The sequence below is a fragment of the Maylandia zebra genome, linkage group LG12 (genome assembly GCF_041146795.1).
Source record: "Maylandia zebra isolate NMK-2024a linkage group LG12, Mzebra_GT3a, whole genome shotgun sequence".
Classification (NCBI taxonomy): Eukaryota; Metazoa; Chordata; class Actinopteri; order Cichliformes; family Cichlidae; genus Maylandia; species Maylandia zebra.
In genome coordinates this window covers 23,564,655-23,582,549 of record NC_135178.1, presented here as the reverse complement: position 1 = coordinate 23,582,549, position 17,895 = coordinate 23,564,655, and the positions used below count along the sequence as shown (strand labels likewise).

Here is a 17,895-nt window from a genome sequence, read left to right as displayed (position 1 = left end):
ACATTGTTTGTTAACTTATTGAAAGAACTAATTTAACACACCTTGACTGCATATATAGTATGAAGCTACAATTAGTAGTCATGTTGCTCAGGTTAACATAAAAACTGCATTGTAAAGCAAAATTAAATAAAGAAAGATGTTTTATTTTGCAAATAAGCTTTACTCAACTTGAACGTTGCATATTAAGCAAGCTTGTAATTTGTAACTTTAATTTTATAGTACTTATTCCATTTACATGCAACTGCTTCTATATTTATATTGTAGGATTGCAAATGGCTGGGTCAGAACAGTTATAGACTGCAAGCTATTATTAGGCATGGTCACATGCCTGTTTTGTATTTGTGTGTAAAGTGTTAGAATAGCTGTGACACCATGAGTGCAGCGGGTGGCTGGACTAACGGCTATGGTAAATGGCCTGTATTTGTATAGCGCTTTACTCAGTCCCTAAGGACCCCAAAGCGCTTTACACTACATTCAGTCATTCACCCATTCACACACTGGTGATGGCAAGCTACATTGTAGCCACAGCTGCCCTGGGGCGCACTGACAGAGGCGAGGCTGCAGGACACTGGCAGCACCGGGCCCTTTGACCACCAGTAGGCAACGGGTGAAGTGTCTTGCCCAAGAACACAATGACCGAGACTGTCCGAACCAGCAACCTTCCGATTACAAGACGAACTGCCAACTCTTGAGCCACGATTGCTCTGGCTACGACCATATTAACAGTTAGGGTTAAAAAACTTCCAGTTTTCCCCCACAGAAAAATAGAAAGCTCATATAGCACCAAGTACAAAATGCCTGCTGTAATATTAAACAGCTTTGTATCATCAGCAAATTTCCTGGTTGCTCAAATTAAGACAAAGGCCCAAAGACAGATCTTTCCCTTATTAATTTTTTTTATTTCCACAGAATAAGATACTTATGAGCAATTGACTCAAATAACAGATCATTGTTGTGCTCATTGAATCCACTAATTTATTTTTTTAATGATATCTTAATTAAGTATCTTTATAAAGGTTTAATCAAAAACTTGCCTGGAGTTTAATTAAACAATAATCCTCAAACTATTCCCCAGCTCTATAATCAACACCCTGACAAAGTAGGACAGAGACCTGTCGTAGTTAATCAGAGCAGCCAATGATACACTGCAGACATGCTCTGTTTTGAGATAAGTGAACCAGTCACACTCTCTTCTCTGGGGATATGAGCCAATCAGAGGGTGTTAGCAGAGTTCAAGGATTTGTGTATGAGCCACAAGGGTTCATTTATATGATAAAGCCCAGCTAATTCTTTTCTTAATCCATATTAAAGCAAGTGGCTCTGCGCTGTGATTCAGCATTAAACGGTTACGTTTAATTGACTATAGAAAAAAAATCTCTTCTATTCCTTTTCCCAGTAGTCCACATACATCTACTTTTTTTAAAAAAAAAAAGTAGGATAATGACAGTGTGATGCTGTGAAATGCAGCCGGTTAATGAGGACAAACTTAGTCAAACAGGGGTTAGACTGTGGTTACACAGAGGTTGGATGAAAGTTCAGTTACATTTGATATAATTAGGTAAGATCATTGTTTGGTTCAAATACACAGTTAAGCACATTAAATTAACTGAGTGTTGAATTTTACCCAACACAGTGCAAGAGGATGCTCAAATTTAAAACTATAATTCTGTAACGCTAGATTAACAGACTGCGTAACTATACATAGTAATGACAGTTAGCTGAACTTTTTAAATGCTTGAATAAGACAAGTATTTATAAATCAGCAAAATGTAAATAAAAAAAAAGCACATGGGTATTTCAGAATAGAAATCTTGAATTAAACAAACTTAAAACATCACTTTGACTTATAAAGTTATTTCAGTAACCTAAAAGAGGTATTTTACTTTTAGTTGGCATCATTTTTAAATTTCCTAAACGTTTGTTCTTTGCAATGAGCTTGTTTATTCAAGCTTAATGAAGAAAATGATAAACCTGCAAACATGTGGACTACAGTTGATATATCTGATTTTACATGTTAAAATTGTGTTTGTCAGTGATTTTCTATAAATGACATTAAAAAGCACTGATGATAAAAACATCAGATAGACAAACTAGCATTAGATAGTGTGGTGTTGGTGGGTAGTTGGATATTTACAATCAATAAACAGTATCTCCTCCACCTCACCCCCACGGATAATGTCAGATGGCCTACTCTCACTGAGGTTTATTCCTGCTAAAAGGGAGTTTTTCCTTCCCACTGTTGCCAAAGCCCTTGCTTATATTGGGTCATATCATCATTGAGGTTTTCTCTATTTTCTTGGTATTATCTTAGTGTTGTTGTGATTTGGGACTATATTCAAATTTTGATTTAATTTAATTTATTTAATATTTAAATAATATGGATTAAATAAGGAAATAAATGCATTTGCAGGATCAAACAGTGATTTGTTAGTAGTTATTTTACAGCTTGTGCTTTTGGACTTCAGCTGATTACTTTTGATTTGAGGCTACAGACTACAGATTTCATTGTCAAGAGTCAACAGCTCAGGCACCATAACTCAAATTTGTAATTACAGTTTCTTAACTTAATTTGATGTGTTCATTCTATTCAAATTATGAAGCACTTTGCAAATGTGCATTCTGGAAAAGGCTAGAAAATATTATCCTTATTCTTATTCTTATTACAGCCACAACCCAAGCAGCTCAGTCATTTCAGTAATAGCAGCCCTTATAATTTACAAATTAAATTGTGTAAATGTATATGTGTGATTTTCATTTAAAACTCCAACATGTCACCAAGGATGTAATTGTGAAATATTGGCTACATCTCTAATACATCCACTATGAGTAAGTCCTCACCCTGTATGATGCAGGCTCCCAGATATGCAGCTTCAGCAAAAGGACACAGTAGACGACCATGATAGATGTCTCTCTTCAACTGAAGGTACAGGAGATACCTGGATGCACATGCATGCATAAAGTTACAGAAATAAATTCTTATAGCATAAATACAGATTTTTATTTAAAATAAATCAAATAAATAAAAGACGTTTAATTACAATATACTATATAAAGCCACTGCTCACATTATGAAGGGGAACCAATACCCCGCTTTCACAATTTCTATTTCCAAATAGTTTGGATGAAAATTCACCACCCAATGAGAAAGTAACAATCTGAAACTGTTGCCATGGTAGTTAAGGAAAGTATAACTATGGCAACATACATCTTCACCAGCAGAATGTGGTACTTTAGCTACTATGGAAACACCTTCAGTGCTACTGACATGCAGACTTGTCTCGTGTTAGCGTGAAGACAAAAAAAAAGTGGGGAACAGATGAGTTTCCAGTTGGGACGTCACCACTGAGTCAACTGACTCATCAAACTTGTTTTTCATTGAGGGAAAGACACAGGAGAGGCAAAGCATAAAAGATTGAATGGAGCGAAAACCCTGCTGCTGTAGCTAAATAGTTTTATTTATAGAGTCAGAGTGCTGCTGACTCTATAAATAAACACCATGATCTACATTTAGATAATTTTTCTTTCTTTGTGCTTCCTCTTATTTTAGGACATTGAGTCAGAATGTCTGCGTACACAGATTTGCTTTTCAGGTTTCTTAAATGACTTAAGCATAGAAAAATCCAGATTAAGATTTGGTGCACACTTAAACACAGAAATTATGTCGTTATTCTGCATGAAGATAAATGTCCGAGATAAATTTAAATTCTACAAAAAGAGCACCTTTATATACTTTAGTTTGCAAGTATGAATGAATAATGTCAATATAGTATAAATAATTGACAAAATATGTCAAACTTCTTCATGTGAGTGCATTCTTTTACACAAATAATGTTAAAATTACTCATGTGTGTTATATTGGCTAGATAAGTAATATAGTCAGCCTGACTCTGTAAAATCCTTAGATAACGATTAAGTGCTGACTTTGCCCTTTACAGTTTTTTCTGATTGCTTAAGCACATTTTTTGTAACTATTGGCTAATTTTGCAAAACTCTTCACACAAATAAGAAAACCTGTCACCCAATAATCAAAACATTGTAGTTCTCTTGCAAAAGCAAACACAGCTAGATTAACTCTTCACACCTTCGTAAAAATGGTGTTTCCGTATCAAACAGTACACACAAGCCATCATCTACTAAGCACACAATGCGCCAACTGCACACTGATGGTATGAATACAAAACACATCTGGCTTTTGCTTTCTCTGTGCACAAGGTAGGCTATGTCAGTTTGAGCTCATACTTCTGTCATAGATCCATAAGCATAGAGGGATCCAAACTTCAAGTACTGGTGTTTATTCAAACACATCAAAACAAACACAAGTGTTTATTTCCAAGTATAAGATTATTTGCAATCGCCATAATGACTATATGGGTTACTTGGTCTGCAGTGAACATGCTTCCTCTGCCCCAGCATCTGGTCATCTAGCAATTCTGTAAAGTAACAATTTCAGTATTTTTACATCAATGGTATTGGTGTGTTTCTCATTGGCATATGGCAGTGCTACAAATCTTTGTGCAAAGTGACTGTACTAACCGATTCTCATTTCAAGATGTCCTTATGGTACTTGCTACAGTGTAGCGGCTCAGTTTAGGCTGGACCCGTTGGCCAGCTACCCTCAGGGTCATTCCACGGTTGATGACATGGTCCACTATTGTAGCTCTGATGTCATCAGCAATTCTATTTCTTACTCTTCCTACCCTTCCTCTCCCCCCTCCTCATCTTCCTCTCCCCCCTCCTCGTCTTCCTCTTGCTCCTCCTTGTCCTTGTCGTCCTCTTCATCCTATTTCTTCACCTCCACGTCCTCTTCCTCGGCCTCCTCTACTTCTCACTCTTTCTGCTCCCTCCATTGTACTCCGCACACACAGCTTACCTGTATTATAGTGCTTAGGCTGATTGCAAAGTGAACTAATTATCTAAGAAAGTTTTGACATGTGAAAGTGTGCCAGACAGTTGGCAAGTTAGTGTTAATGATAGCCATACATGTGTATACTTTTGCTAGGAGTGTGTTGGAAATTTGGTAATTGAGTGTTGTGCAGTGAATTGTGCCTACAGTTTTGCAAAGTGTGTGTTACAAAATTGCAAACTGAGTGCAAAGCAGTTTTTGTGCTTTTAGTTTTGCAAACTCAGTGAGTGGTTTTGCTATAAGTCTGAATAGTTTTAGAGATTGTGCTACAGGAATCACAGTTAGGGTTTAAGCATTCAGAAAAAACTGTAATTCCAGCACTGTGAAATATTTGTGTATGAAAATGAACAGAGACACACAGTCAGCATTTGGTGAACTCTGAACTGCATATTTAATTAAAAACAAAAAAAAAAAGAAGTCCCTATGCACTTTTCTGCCGTGCTAAAAATTACACCTGTTAGTAATTAATATCTGTAATGTGAGGTACCAAACACCTAATACCATAATCAATAATTACTAGAGATGGCACGATACCACTTTTTTATGTCCGATACCGATACCGATATCATAAATTTGGATATCTGCCGATACCGATATGAATCCGATATAGTGTTTTTTAATCAACAAAACTGTTTTTTAAATATCTTGCTGCATTTTGTATAAGTTCATACTCAAGTTTAAAACAACAACTACACTAAAGCTATTCTGTTATACCTGTATGCAAAAAAAAATATTTCATAGTTCAGCAATACTGATCAATCTAATAAACTTACAGTTTTTTACAGACGCTAGGACACATTTCCCAATACTTAGGTCACTTTTGCAAAACTCTTCACACAATCCTCCTAACTGACCGTCAGCTTGGCAAAGCAGTTCATTTCACATTCAAAATGCACTACAACTAACAAAAGACTTCATTCAGGTCTCAAATAAACTCATTCTTCCAGAACACTAGCAAAGGTTGACAGCCGACAAACACACTTTGTCACCCACAAAACAATGACCTAAAAAACACTAACAACATGTAGCATTACACAGTGTTTTCTTGTGTAAAACAAGGACACATCTCTGTTTATAATTTCAATATATGTTACTGGAATGAATCAGACATCATGCAGAATTCATTAATATTTGTTTATGTATTTTTATTTTTTTGCACTAAGTAATCCCAAAATACAAGAATTTGTATACACACCATCCACTGATACACATACAATAGTAATGCTAATCTACTCGGTCTTCTCCATTTGGCCACATCACATCTTATGTCATCTAGGGCAATGCACCTAGGAAAGAATCTTCTGGCATGCCAGAATTGAAGGAGTTGAAAAATTGAAGGAGTAACACCTGTGTAGATGTTCATCTACAATGAGAATAAGCTGTGGCTGGTTAAACTGCATTTTTAGATTTAAAATATGTTTCAATAAAATATTGCTGTTGGATTTTGCTGTCTTTTCAAGTTTTGCATTGTGTTATTGTTTTGGCCATAAGTTTAACAGTTTTTTCTGAATGCTTAAACCCTAACTGTGATTCCTGTAGCACAATCTCTAAAACTATTCAGACTTATAGCAAAACCACTCACTGAGTTTGCAAAACTAAAAGCACAAAAACTGCTTTGCACTCAGTTTGCAATTTTGTAACACACACTTTGCAAAACTGTAGGCACAATTCACTGCACAACACTCAATTACCAAATTTCCAACACACTCCTAGCAAAAGTATACACATGTATGGCTATCATTAACACTAACTTGCCAACTGTCTGGCACACTTTCACATGTCAAAACTTTCTTAGATAATTAGTTCACTTTGCAATCAGCCTAAGCACTATAATACAGGTAAGCTGTGTGTGCGGAGTACAATGGAGGGAGCAGAAAGAGTGAGAAGTAGAGGAGGCCGAGGAAGAGGACGTGGAGGTGAAGAAGTAGGATGAAGAGGACGACAAGGACAAGGAGGAGCAAGAGGAAGACGAGGAGGAGGGAGAGGAAGATGAGGAGGGGGGAGAGGAAGGGTAGGAAGAGTAAGAAATAGAATTGCTGATGACATCAGAGCTACAATAGTGGACCATGTAATCAACCGTGGAATGACCCTGAGGGTAGCTGGCCAACGGGTCCAGCCTAACTCGAGCCGCTACACTGTAGCAAGCACCATAAGGACATCTTGAAATGAGAATCGGTTAGTACAGTCACTTCGCACAAAGATTTGTAGCACTGCCATATGCCAATGAGAAACACACCAATACCATTGATGTAAAAATACTGAAATTGTTACTTTACAGAATTGCTAGATGACCAGATGCTGGGGGCAGAGGAAGCATGTTCACTGCAGACCAAGTAACCCATATAGTCATTATGGCGATTGCAAATAATCCTATACTTGGAAATAAACACTTGTGTTTGTTTTGATGTACTTGAAGTTTGGATCCCTCTATGCTTATGGATCTATGACAGAAGTATGAGCTCAAACTGACATAGCCTACCTTGTGCACAGAGGAAGCAAAAGCCAGATGTGTTTTGTATTCATACCATCAGTGTGCAGTTGGCGCATTGTGTGCTTAGTAGATGATGGCCTGTGTGTACTGTTTGATACGGAAACACCATTTTTACGAAGGTGTGAAGAGTTAATCTAGCTGTGTTTGCTTTTGCAAGAGAACTACAATGTTTTGATTATTGGGTGACAGGTTTTCTTATTTGTGTGAAGAGTTTTGCAAAATTAGCCAATAGTTACAAAAAATGTGCTTAAGCAATCAGAAAAAACTGTAACAGTTTTGAAAACAGTATGTAAGCACATGCAAAATGTCCTGTACGTACAAAGATTTTTGGCAGTTGTTGTGTCTGAGTGAGAAGATGATTCATGAAATTTGAGAGATGTAGTCATTGAATGCATTTTGTGCCAAAACAATGATAACTGGTCCTCAGTTTAGCCCACATAGACTTCTGTTGTGCTCACTGTGTGAGGAGTTTTGCAAACGTGACCTAAGTATTGAGAAATGTGTCCTAGCGTCTGTAAAAAACTGTAAACCTGCACCATCCTCCCTATTCTGGTATTTTAAAGAGTACTTAGCGTAAATATTGAGCAACCTAACTAATAGGGTTCCAACTCCCAGCAACAAAAATAAATAAATAAAAAATGGGGAACCACCCCTCACGCTCCACCTCATGATGCTTAATCGACGTAATCAACCTTAATTTGATGCAGTGTGAAAAAAAATGCACAGAAATCAATTATTTTTCAAGAAATATTAAATAGATTCAACATCTTTCTTCAACAAAATTGCAGACTGCACAGATGGTACCTTCCCAAAGGAAAAAGTACTATAGCTTACTAGGGTATATATATTATACATACAGTTTTTTCTGATTGCTTAAGCACATTTTTTGTAACTATTGGCTAATTTTGCAAAACTCTTCACACAAATAAGAAAACCTGTCACCCAATAATCAAAACATTGTAGTTCTCTTGCAAAAGCAAACACAGCTAGATTAACTCTTCACACCTTCATAAAAATGGTGTTTCCGTATCAAACAGTACACACAAGCCATCATCTACTAAGCACACAATGCGCCAACTGCACACTGATGGTATGAATACAAAACACATCTGGCTTTTGCTTTCTCTGTGCACAAGGTAGGCTATGTCAGTTTGAGCTCATACTTCTGTCATAGATCCATAAGCATAGAGGGATCCAAACTTCAAGTACATCAAAACAAACACAAGTGTTTATTTCCAAGTATAGGATTATTTGCAATCGCCATAATGACTATATGGGTTACTTGGTCTGCAGTGAACATGCTTCCTCTGCCCCCAGCATCTGGTCATCTAGCAATTCTGTAAAGTAACAATTTCAGTATTTTTACATCAATGGTATTGGTGTGTTTCTCATTGGCATATGGCAGTGCTACAAATCTTTGTGCGAAGTGACTGTACTAACCGATTCTCATTTCAAGATGTCCTTATGGTGCTTGCTACAGTGTAGCGGCTCGAGTTAGGCTGGACCCGTTGGGGGTCATTCCACGGTTGATTACATGGTCCACTATTGTAGCTCTGATGTCATCAGCAATTCTATTTCTTACTCTTCCTACCCTTCCTCTCCCCCCTCCTCATCTTCCTCTCCCTCCTCCTCGTCTTCCTCTTGCTCCTCCTTGTCCTTGTCGTCCTCTTCATCCTACTTCTTCACCTCCACGTCCTCTTCCTCGGCCTCCTCTACTTCTCACTCTTTCTGCTCCCTCCATTGTACTCTGCACACACAGCTTACCTGTATTATAGTGCTTAGGCTGATTGCAAAGTGAACTAATTATCTAAGAAAGTTTTGACATGTGAAAGTGTGCCAGACAGTTGGCAAGTTAGTGTTAATGATAGCCATACATGTGTATACTTTTGCTAGGAGTGTGTTGGAAATTTGGTAATTGAGTGTTGTGCAGTGAATTGTGCCTACAGTTTTGCAAAGTGTGTGTTACAAAATTGCAAACTGAGTGCAAAGCAGTTTTTGTGCTTTTAGTTTTGCAAACTCAGTGAGTGGTTTTGCTATAAGTCTGAATAGTTTTAGAGATTGTGCTACAGGAATCACAGTTAGGGTTTAAGCATTCAGAAAAAACTGTAATAGTTACTATATACAGTAATGGACTTCTATTCATTTTGCATCAAATTAAAACTTTGGGTGTCAGATAATTATTTATTAAAAGCTAGACATTTTAAATGAGAATAAGAAAGAAAAGTATGTCTTTGTGCCCCCTTTTCCCTGTTAATGCCCTATCGGCCCCCTTGGCTAAACTTTGCTAGATCCGCCCCTGCACAGTTACAGCCGTCAGCTACGTAGAAAAAGATCCTGGTGTAGAAAGTAATATTAAATACATTCTAACAACAGCTGATCAAGCTTAAACGTGCTGCTGTTGTTCAGCCGCTGGTTTCCTCTTTCTGGTGCGAAGTGGGCCAAAAGCAAACTAGAGACACGGACTCACGACAGAAAAGCCGATCAGCTGATCATTAAGCAGTTTCATGATTGAAGTAGCAGCAAGAAGAAGCAGTCGCTCCATATATCTCTTGTTAAGCTTAACGCAGGAATGCTTTACAAACATTCAGAGATGGACTTACACACTTGCTTTACTTCTCTCGGGATAACTTTGTCGGAGATGAAATGCCGGGTTGCTAGCGAAGCTCCAAATGCTATCCAGACCACCACAGGTCCCGCATGCCACAGCCGCTCTATCACGTGATGCATACTGCTCCGACGTGCTAACGTTCTGAGGTGAGTTACGGCGTGTTGCAAGTTTTGTGAGGTGCTTTCGTGATATTTAATGGATCGGATTACATTTTTTATTTTTCTCCGATATCCGATCCAGTAATTTAGGTCAGTATCGGACCGATACCGATACGTAATATCGGATCGGTCCATCTCTAATAATTACAGATCTATAGAACAGTGGGTTAACTTTTTCATCTATCTTCAGTAGTGCTTCATATACAAGAGTTAAAATTACATCTTGCAAACTGGAGCAGGCACATTTTACCATTAAAAGTTTGGGGATTTTGATGATGGGAAAAAAATTGCTCCCAGACATAACTCCATATTGAGAACTCGACAGGATTTTATTACTGACTGCATTTCCTTCTGAACTTTTCCGACTCATCTCAACTTCATCTTCCACTTCAAACTTATAAGTAGTGTGCCAGTGTGATGCTTTTCCTTAGGACTCTAAGAAGAGGTTGTTTGTTTCTTTAGGACACGTGAATGAACAGAAATGGACACGCAGCTCTTTCAGAGGGAGGAAGAGCTAATAAATAATACATCTGGAGAAAAACTGAAGCAGAATTCAGCTAAGTTGAAATTAGGCAAGAAAAGAGGGATAGGTTCCAGAAATATCTCAAGACAAAAATATAGGACAGAAAGACGCGGAAACGTGACTTGAAAGGTGTGAAGAGACACCTGAGGGTGGAGGGGGAGATGACAGTGAGGAAGAAGAACGATCGACAGCAGGAAGGGAGGAGACACTGGGGGCGGAAAGACAAAAAAACAAGCGAAGGCAGAGAGGAAAAAGGATGGAAGTGAATGGATGGAGGAATTGAAGAGAAAATTAGGACTGATAAAGAGAAGCAGAGTTGGTAAGACGTAGGGCAGAGAACACAAGTCCCTGCTGGGTGAGTGTCTCTAATTATCACCGCGCCTGAGAGAAGCTTTGTGTGTTTGGCTCTGTTTTGGCAGAGGTGGCGCTGGTGGTGGAGCAGACTCTCTCCAAATCTTTTATTTAGTTTGTTTACTTATATAGTATCTTCATGGGCTCATCTACAGTTTTGAGAGCCTTCACGTCTGGCTCAGTGTATAACACCGGTGTGTTTGCACTGTGTTCAGTCAATGCCCAACTTTAAGTAATCAATCACTTGAGAACATTTAATAACGCATACTGAAATAGTTTTATAAGTCATATAATAGTCTGTTTTTAGACAAATCAGTCAGACAAAATTAGCCAAATGTCTTCATCTGTCACTAACATATTTTTATTAGGTATAGCTTGCTAGTACCAAGTTGGACTTTCCTTAATTCTGCATGGCAAATACATTTTTCAGAGGCTTTGTTTCATATTGACTTCAACTCACTGGATATTTTCAATTCTTTCAATTCCTCTCTCTAGAGATATTTGTCCATGAAAATCCTCTGAAATACTTTACATTTTCTCTCAGCCTGCCTTCTTTCTCTGTCACTCATACGCCATTGCCAGTGCTTGTTTACCTGGTGAGTTCTTCCTTGATTTTCATTGGCTCATGCGGGTAAAACTTGACCCGGAAGCACATCGTGTACGGCTGCTGAGCTGCTGGAGACAAGAAAGACACGATGTTGAGATGGAAAAACTAAGAGAGACCAGAAACTGTAAGGAAAGTTAAAAGGCTGTTAGAACGTGGAGGAAAAAAGAGGAGATAAGCTTGACAGATATGATAAAGGGAATCAGAAGGAAAGTAGAAGATTTTAAGAAACAGATAAGAAGAGGAAAGAAGAGGAAAGATAAATGAGGGGAAGAGAGGACAGAGGAGCCATGAAGATTATGTAGAAGAAGAAGCTGGGGACAAAAACAGAAACCACAGCATGTCTCCAATACTGATTAGTCACCTCATAATTACAGTAATTACTCTCACACACACACACACACATGGGCATGTGCTTCACTTGAACTGGGGTCTGTTTCTTCTCCTTTGATCTGAGTCCTAAAACATTTCATATCTCTAGGAGAGGATTTGTGCTTTGAATAGTATTTAAATATGCACCGTAACATACATACACAAGGTTACATAAGCGGTCACAGACACACACACATATACTCAATAACAGGCTGAAGGGTTTGGATCAAATGACAGCGATAGCTTCAACTCCCTCCTGAAGTCTCACACAGCTCATCTGCTTATAAACATATTCAATGTTTACCCTGTGAAGTTAGAACATTTACAAGATATACAAACACCAAAACACTGAAACACTGAGAGGAAACCATCATACACAGCAACAGATTTAATTATATACAGTAATTGTATATAATGCATTATAAATAATTTACACTTCCTGAAGTGAAAATAGCACAGATAAGATTTTTTTTGAAGTCTGAATTTATTTTATTTTGGTTATTAAAGAAATAAAACATCTTAAAGGACCCTTTACCCATCTCAACTCCCATTTGGTGTCTTTGGCGCTTACTTACAGTTAAACAGTTAACTGATAGCTTTGGTCTGAGGATCTAGTGATCAAATGCCAGAATTTTGTTTGCTCGATATAAAATTTTCACTCCATGTTTGGTTCAAAGCGTAGATCAAAGCATTGCGGAGATTTGATGTCACTTCCTGTGTGGCAGCTTTGCAATTTGAATTTTCTGATGGACACAATCAATCCAATTTTGTGGTTTTCTACATTTGCTTGCTTTGAGGGTACTCTTTGCCAATTTTGAGAGTGGAAAAAATTGTAGCCTGTGAACTATGTCAGAAAATCTAATATTATGGTTACAGACGCCACGGGGTCCATATCCATTATAGAGGGTCTGTAGCCTCGAATTTGCCTTCTCTGACACATGAATGTTGAAAGCTAATATTTGAAAGTTTGGGGTTTTTTAAGTTCATATCCATAAATGTGCCTCCGGGTTCAGGCCTTTGCTAGTGACAAAGTGTTGAAGGCTATTAATGAAACTTGGGAAAAGGGAATGAAAAAAAAGAAATGGAAACTTTGACCTTCTTTGGGTGATTATAGACTAAAAAGTCAGCAGATGAAAAAAATATATATATGTTATTATATAATTAACAGCTACAAAACAGCAGGGATGGTTTACAGAAAGACATTTAAACCACGAGAAATAAATCCAACATAACAGCTGAATCACCTGTGCTTCATACGCTACAAATCTTAGAAAAATGAAGGAGTTGTTTTGTCTTTGCTGTTCTCACAGGCGAAGTTTACACACGTGCACATGTGAGTTATTTTGAGTGCACATGGAGAGATTTCAAAGAGGATGAGGCAAAGAGACGCTTAAAACAAAGATGCAAAAGTATCTGAGTATCAAGGAGGAAGAAAGTATCATTTCACATGGGATAGAAATCATCCAGAGTGCCCTCACCACTCTCCCTTTAATGGCAGGATCCTCTGCGGTATTATCCAGCTATGAAAAACAGCACACATCTACATAATACATGCTGAGCAATTTGAAAGAGCCAATCCTCCCACCCGCTCCCAAAGAACTTGAGCTGCTTATAATTATTTCTCAAGCTTAAGGGACGAAGAGGTTTTTTTGGAAAACATTGTAGAGAAAGTGAATTGTGCGCGAAAGACATGGCCGTGCAAATGTGATGTTTGCCAACGTACGTAAGCTGGGATGCACAAAGACGAAATAAAACACAAGTGCACGCACACATTGAAACCTAATTTGGGAGTAAATCCTGCCACAGGGAACTGATGTGTCAGTGCAACTCAGATCTATTCAACAACTCCCCTCTAATCTCGTTTTCTTTCTTTCACTCTGTCAGCTTCTCTCATCTCAAACCGTCTCTCCAATCTCCTCTTTTCGCTCTATTTTTCTTCTTTCTTTAGTTACGTTATCTATCACTGTCTCTTTTTAGTACTTTTCCCCCCTTGTTCCCTCTCTCTCCCTTCCAGTTTTCACTGATATCCTCAGCCTCCCCCTTCTGTCATCTCACACATGTTCCGATGGAGCAGAATACTTCGCTAATAGCTCTTTTATTAATTTATAACAGGACAGAAAGAACAGGACAGTCATTAAAAGGGTTAGTGAACTTCAGACTGAGACACAGAAAGAAAAGGAGGGTCGGAGGAAAGCCGCTGCAATCTTTCAACACAAGATAGAAATGTAAAAATGTGAAAGAGTAAGTGGAAACGAAGGAAAACAAAGGTGAAAACAAGTACCACTCTCTTATTCACCTTTGTATTGTGTCCTCTTTTAGGGTACTTAGATTGTATGATTATATGTGTCACATTCTCAAGGTTATTATAGTTATACTGAAAAAACATTGGCCAAATCTATCAGAGGCAAACATCAAGAGGGGAAAGGAGGCTGTGCTCAGCTTGAAAACAACCCCTCGGGCTGTTTGTGTAACTCTTATTACAACGTAAAAGTGGCCTCCAGGGACACATTAAATGCCACTCTGGTGACCTTGAAAATGTGAAAACTTGACCTTTCCCTAAAGCCAAATAGAAAGGTTAGCCATGAAACCTAATCAAATGGAACAAACATTGAGCTAAACTGAAGCCCAGACACAACTAGAGCTGCAGTTTCCTGGTAAAAATAAATAAATAAAAAAAATCTGGTGTGTTTGTGTCTCCATCGCTTCTCGTTTCCTTAAGTGAATCTGTTTTCTCTTTGAGGGTGAAACACACCCATGCACTTTATTGGGTACTGTGATGGACCCTTCTGTTTTCAAAACATGCTTAATTTTTCATGCAATTTTATTAACTTTCATCCATATTGCACTACTGGATTTAAAACTCACAATGATGAAAGATATTATTATTCCAGATTCTACCCTACCATGTCAGTGTTGTTGCAGCAGAAATTAAAACCCTTCAGATCAGGCAACATTTTTTCAATCTTCTACTGCCCAATTTTGGTGAGCTCGTTCAAATTGTAGCCCCAGTTTCCTAATCTTAGCTGACAGAAGTAGTATTCAGTGCTAGAGCAGCAGCAGACCACACCAGGTACAACCCCAGTCCTCTTTGAGTTTGTCGTTTTAGTTTAGTTTAGCTTCAGTGTCCTGTTTCCAGAAGATAGGAAGGGTCAAGGAAAGGCATCTTCTGCTGCTGTAGCCCATGTGCTTCTAAGATAAACATGTTGTGTGCTCAGAGATGCTCTTCTGCTTAGATTGTTTCACTAGCGGTTATTTGAGTTCCCTTCCTATCACCTCAAATTAGTCGCATCTGACATTAACAAAGAATTTTTGCCCGGAGAACTGCTGCTAGTGGGGTTTGGTTAATTGGTGATTCTAAATTGCCCATCGGTGTGAATGTGAGTGTTGATGGTTCAGTGTCTCTATGTGTAATAGGCTAGAGCTCGATTTTAACTTCAGCAACTTGTCTTGAGCATGCCTACATGCCTAAATGCTGCTATGTGATTGGTTCATTAGATATTTGTATTAATGAGGTGTTGTATACGTGTACCTATGTCACTGCATATTTCATTTCGGTAAACCTTACATGGATACATCCAGAAAATGAATTTTGTCTTACATCGCATTATCCTAAGGACTTGTTAAACAAACAGAATAGTCAAAAATGGGACAACAAAACAGACAAATAAAGTAATCAGATAAAATCTGCATCCTTTTCTGGAGATGGAAAGTAAAAATATCTTTCCGGTTTGTGGTGATTGTTATGAAGCTTTGAATGAGGCCTGCACATAAGGCAGGCAGGCTGTTTACTTGTTTTTGTACTCTCATAAGCTTGTCTTCCACTGCAACGTCTTTGCAACGTGTGACTTTTTTCCTTTTTAGGCCACTTGTCCCTCTGGCAGTTTTTTGTGTTTCTGAGAAACAGTTCTCTTGTCACTTTGTCTGTCTTCATTGTGTCTCCATTGGTCTCCCTGCGGGACTTCAGAGGAAAAACTCATGTCCAACATTGCCTGACTCTGTCACAGGTGGGTGGGTGATAAAACTCTTAAACCTAGATGATCTAAATGTTTTTTTTAATTATTATTACATAAACAAATAAAATGTATCTGTTTTTAATTAATAACAAACTGATTTTTTTGTACTCCTATCCCGTCACTTTAACAATGTTGCGCGTACGATGTTATGGCCTTGTTAGAGTCCCTGTGGTGGTGTCGGCTTGTTTGCCATGCTTGACCCCTCACACCAGAGTGACCCTCTGAGACAAATGCACGGCATAAGAAAACACACTCACACTCGCAAATACACAGACACATGCATGATGCTTTGCATCTGTATACACACATGCTGACACAGAAATGGAAACAGAAAGGGCACTCACACTTCATCTGCCTCACTACGGGTTTATTGGGCTCCAGCCAGTGCTGAAAAAGAGAGAAAGACCAAAAATGTTACCCTAAAATAATCAAATTTATACTAAAGAAACTACAGGACTGGATTGAGAGCTAATTCAAAAATTATCTTAGAAAATCTCATTTGTATCATTGGTAGATCTCTGGTATTTTAAACTGTCATAAAAAAGATTATTACTACATTATTACTTTAAGAGATTGATTTAGAGATTTAGGGAGACATGATGATCTTATATTCCTGAATAGAACCAAATTTGACCTTTTTGATCCATCTTACTGTCAAAAGCATACAATTCAAAGTATTATGTTACAGTTTCTGGACTGCATGACACTGCATGTTCAGTTTGTCTTAAAACACATTTTCCCTTATTTTTCCTTCCTTGCTTTGCATTAAGAAAAAAAAACAGTCTAGCTGAGCTTCTGCTACGATCAAGCGTCTGGTCTGTTCTTTGTGTGGGCTGTTTGAAATATGGAGACTGATCTTGTTATTATTTGGCACTTGAACTTGTAATGTAATGTATCAGCTGCTTCCAGACTGATATTCAACATTCACACTTTGCCTGTGCTGACTCACTGCCACTGTTTCCTGTTAGTAGGTGTGATTCTGCCGTAATGAGCTGAGTGCTGTGTATAAGTGGAATTTCTAAATTGAGGAGAAGAATTTGTTAGCCGGGGTAAAAGAGCAGCCAGATTTAGAGGAAGGAGACTCCTCAAAGATTACAGAGAAAAAGATGCTGCACCTTAGGCCTGATTTAGACTTCTGCTGGTATATTTTTAAACCTTACGACGTGGCAGACGTCGTTGCCGGCATTTATGCTTGTGCTTGTGCCCCCAGGGTCTGGTTTTTCCACTTCCTTTCACATTCTCCTACGTCAGTTACGATAGCACTCTCCGTCCAGGTATCTGCTGACATTTGTGAGTCGTTATATTGATATATATTGTTATCCTTAATACTGAGATGATAAATGTTATTCTCTCACTGATAGATTCAAAAACTATTACAAAAAAGTAGCCAGAAATGCACATGAGCAATCAGTGGTGCTGAACAGTAGGGGTAGGGTAGGCATAGTGTTTCAGAGGGCTTTGTGGTTATGAAGCAGATTTTCAGCAGAATCATAAATCCCCACTTTACTAAGATGTGGCTGTTGGAAAACTAACCACATACTTATAGACTGAAGTCTTCAGTAAAAAGTGAAAAATGCGGTTTGAAAGCACTTTTCATAAACATACATTTCTCTAAATATAAGCGTTGCTCTGACCGGCTGTGTAGGTCCTGTGATCACTCCTCTGGTAAAGAAGAAAACTCTGGTAACACCTTTATGCTTTACCATTAGTGTTTCCAACTTTTATTTTAGGTTTTACAAGGAAAATGCATGTTTGGTTTGATAAATCCACATCTAGTTAATGTCCCCACCTCAGTTTGGCTTCACTTGGACAAACAAAAGATCTGGGCTCTGGGAATAAATGACAGGCTTTTCCTGATCCTTTGTACAAACT

At 38.2% G+C, this 17,895-nt stretch overlaps 1 protein-coding gene across 4 annotated transcripts in view; it reads right to left on the bottom strand.

Moving 5' to 3' along the window:
* Positions 1–17,895, bottom strand: part of frmd3 (FERM domain containing 3) — a 66,527-nt gene that overhangs the window by 28,465 nt on the left and 20,167 nt on the right. For 2 of the 4 annotated variants that reach the window (XM_014414423.4, XM_014414425.4), the window contains exons 3-5: positions 16,368–16,410; positions 11,628–11,709; positions 2,839–2,936 (exon numbers count right to left, since the gene is read on the bottom strand). In XM_014414423.4, the coding sequence (XP_014269909.2) occupies positions 2,839–2,936; positions 11,628–11,709; positions 16,368–16,410 (223 nt within the window). The remainder of the gene's footprint in view (positions 1–2,838; positions 2,937–11,627; positions 11,710–16,367; positions 16,411–17,895) is intronic. The other 2 variants (XM_012918073.5, XM_023155647.3) reach the window with 1 other exon arrangement.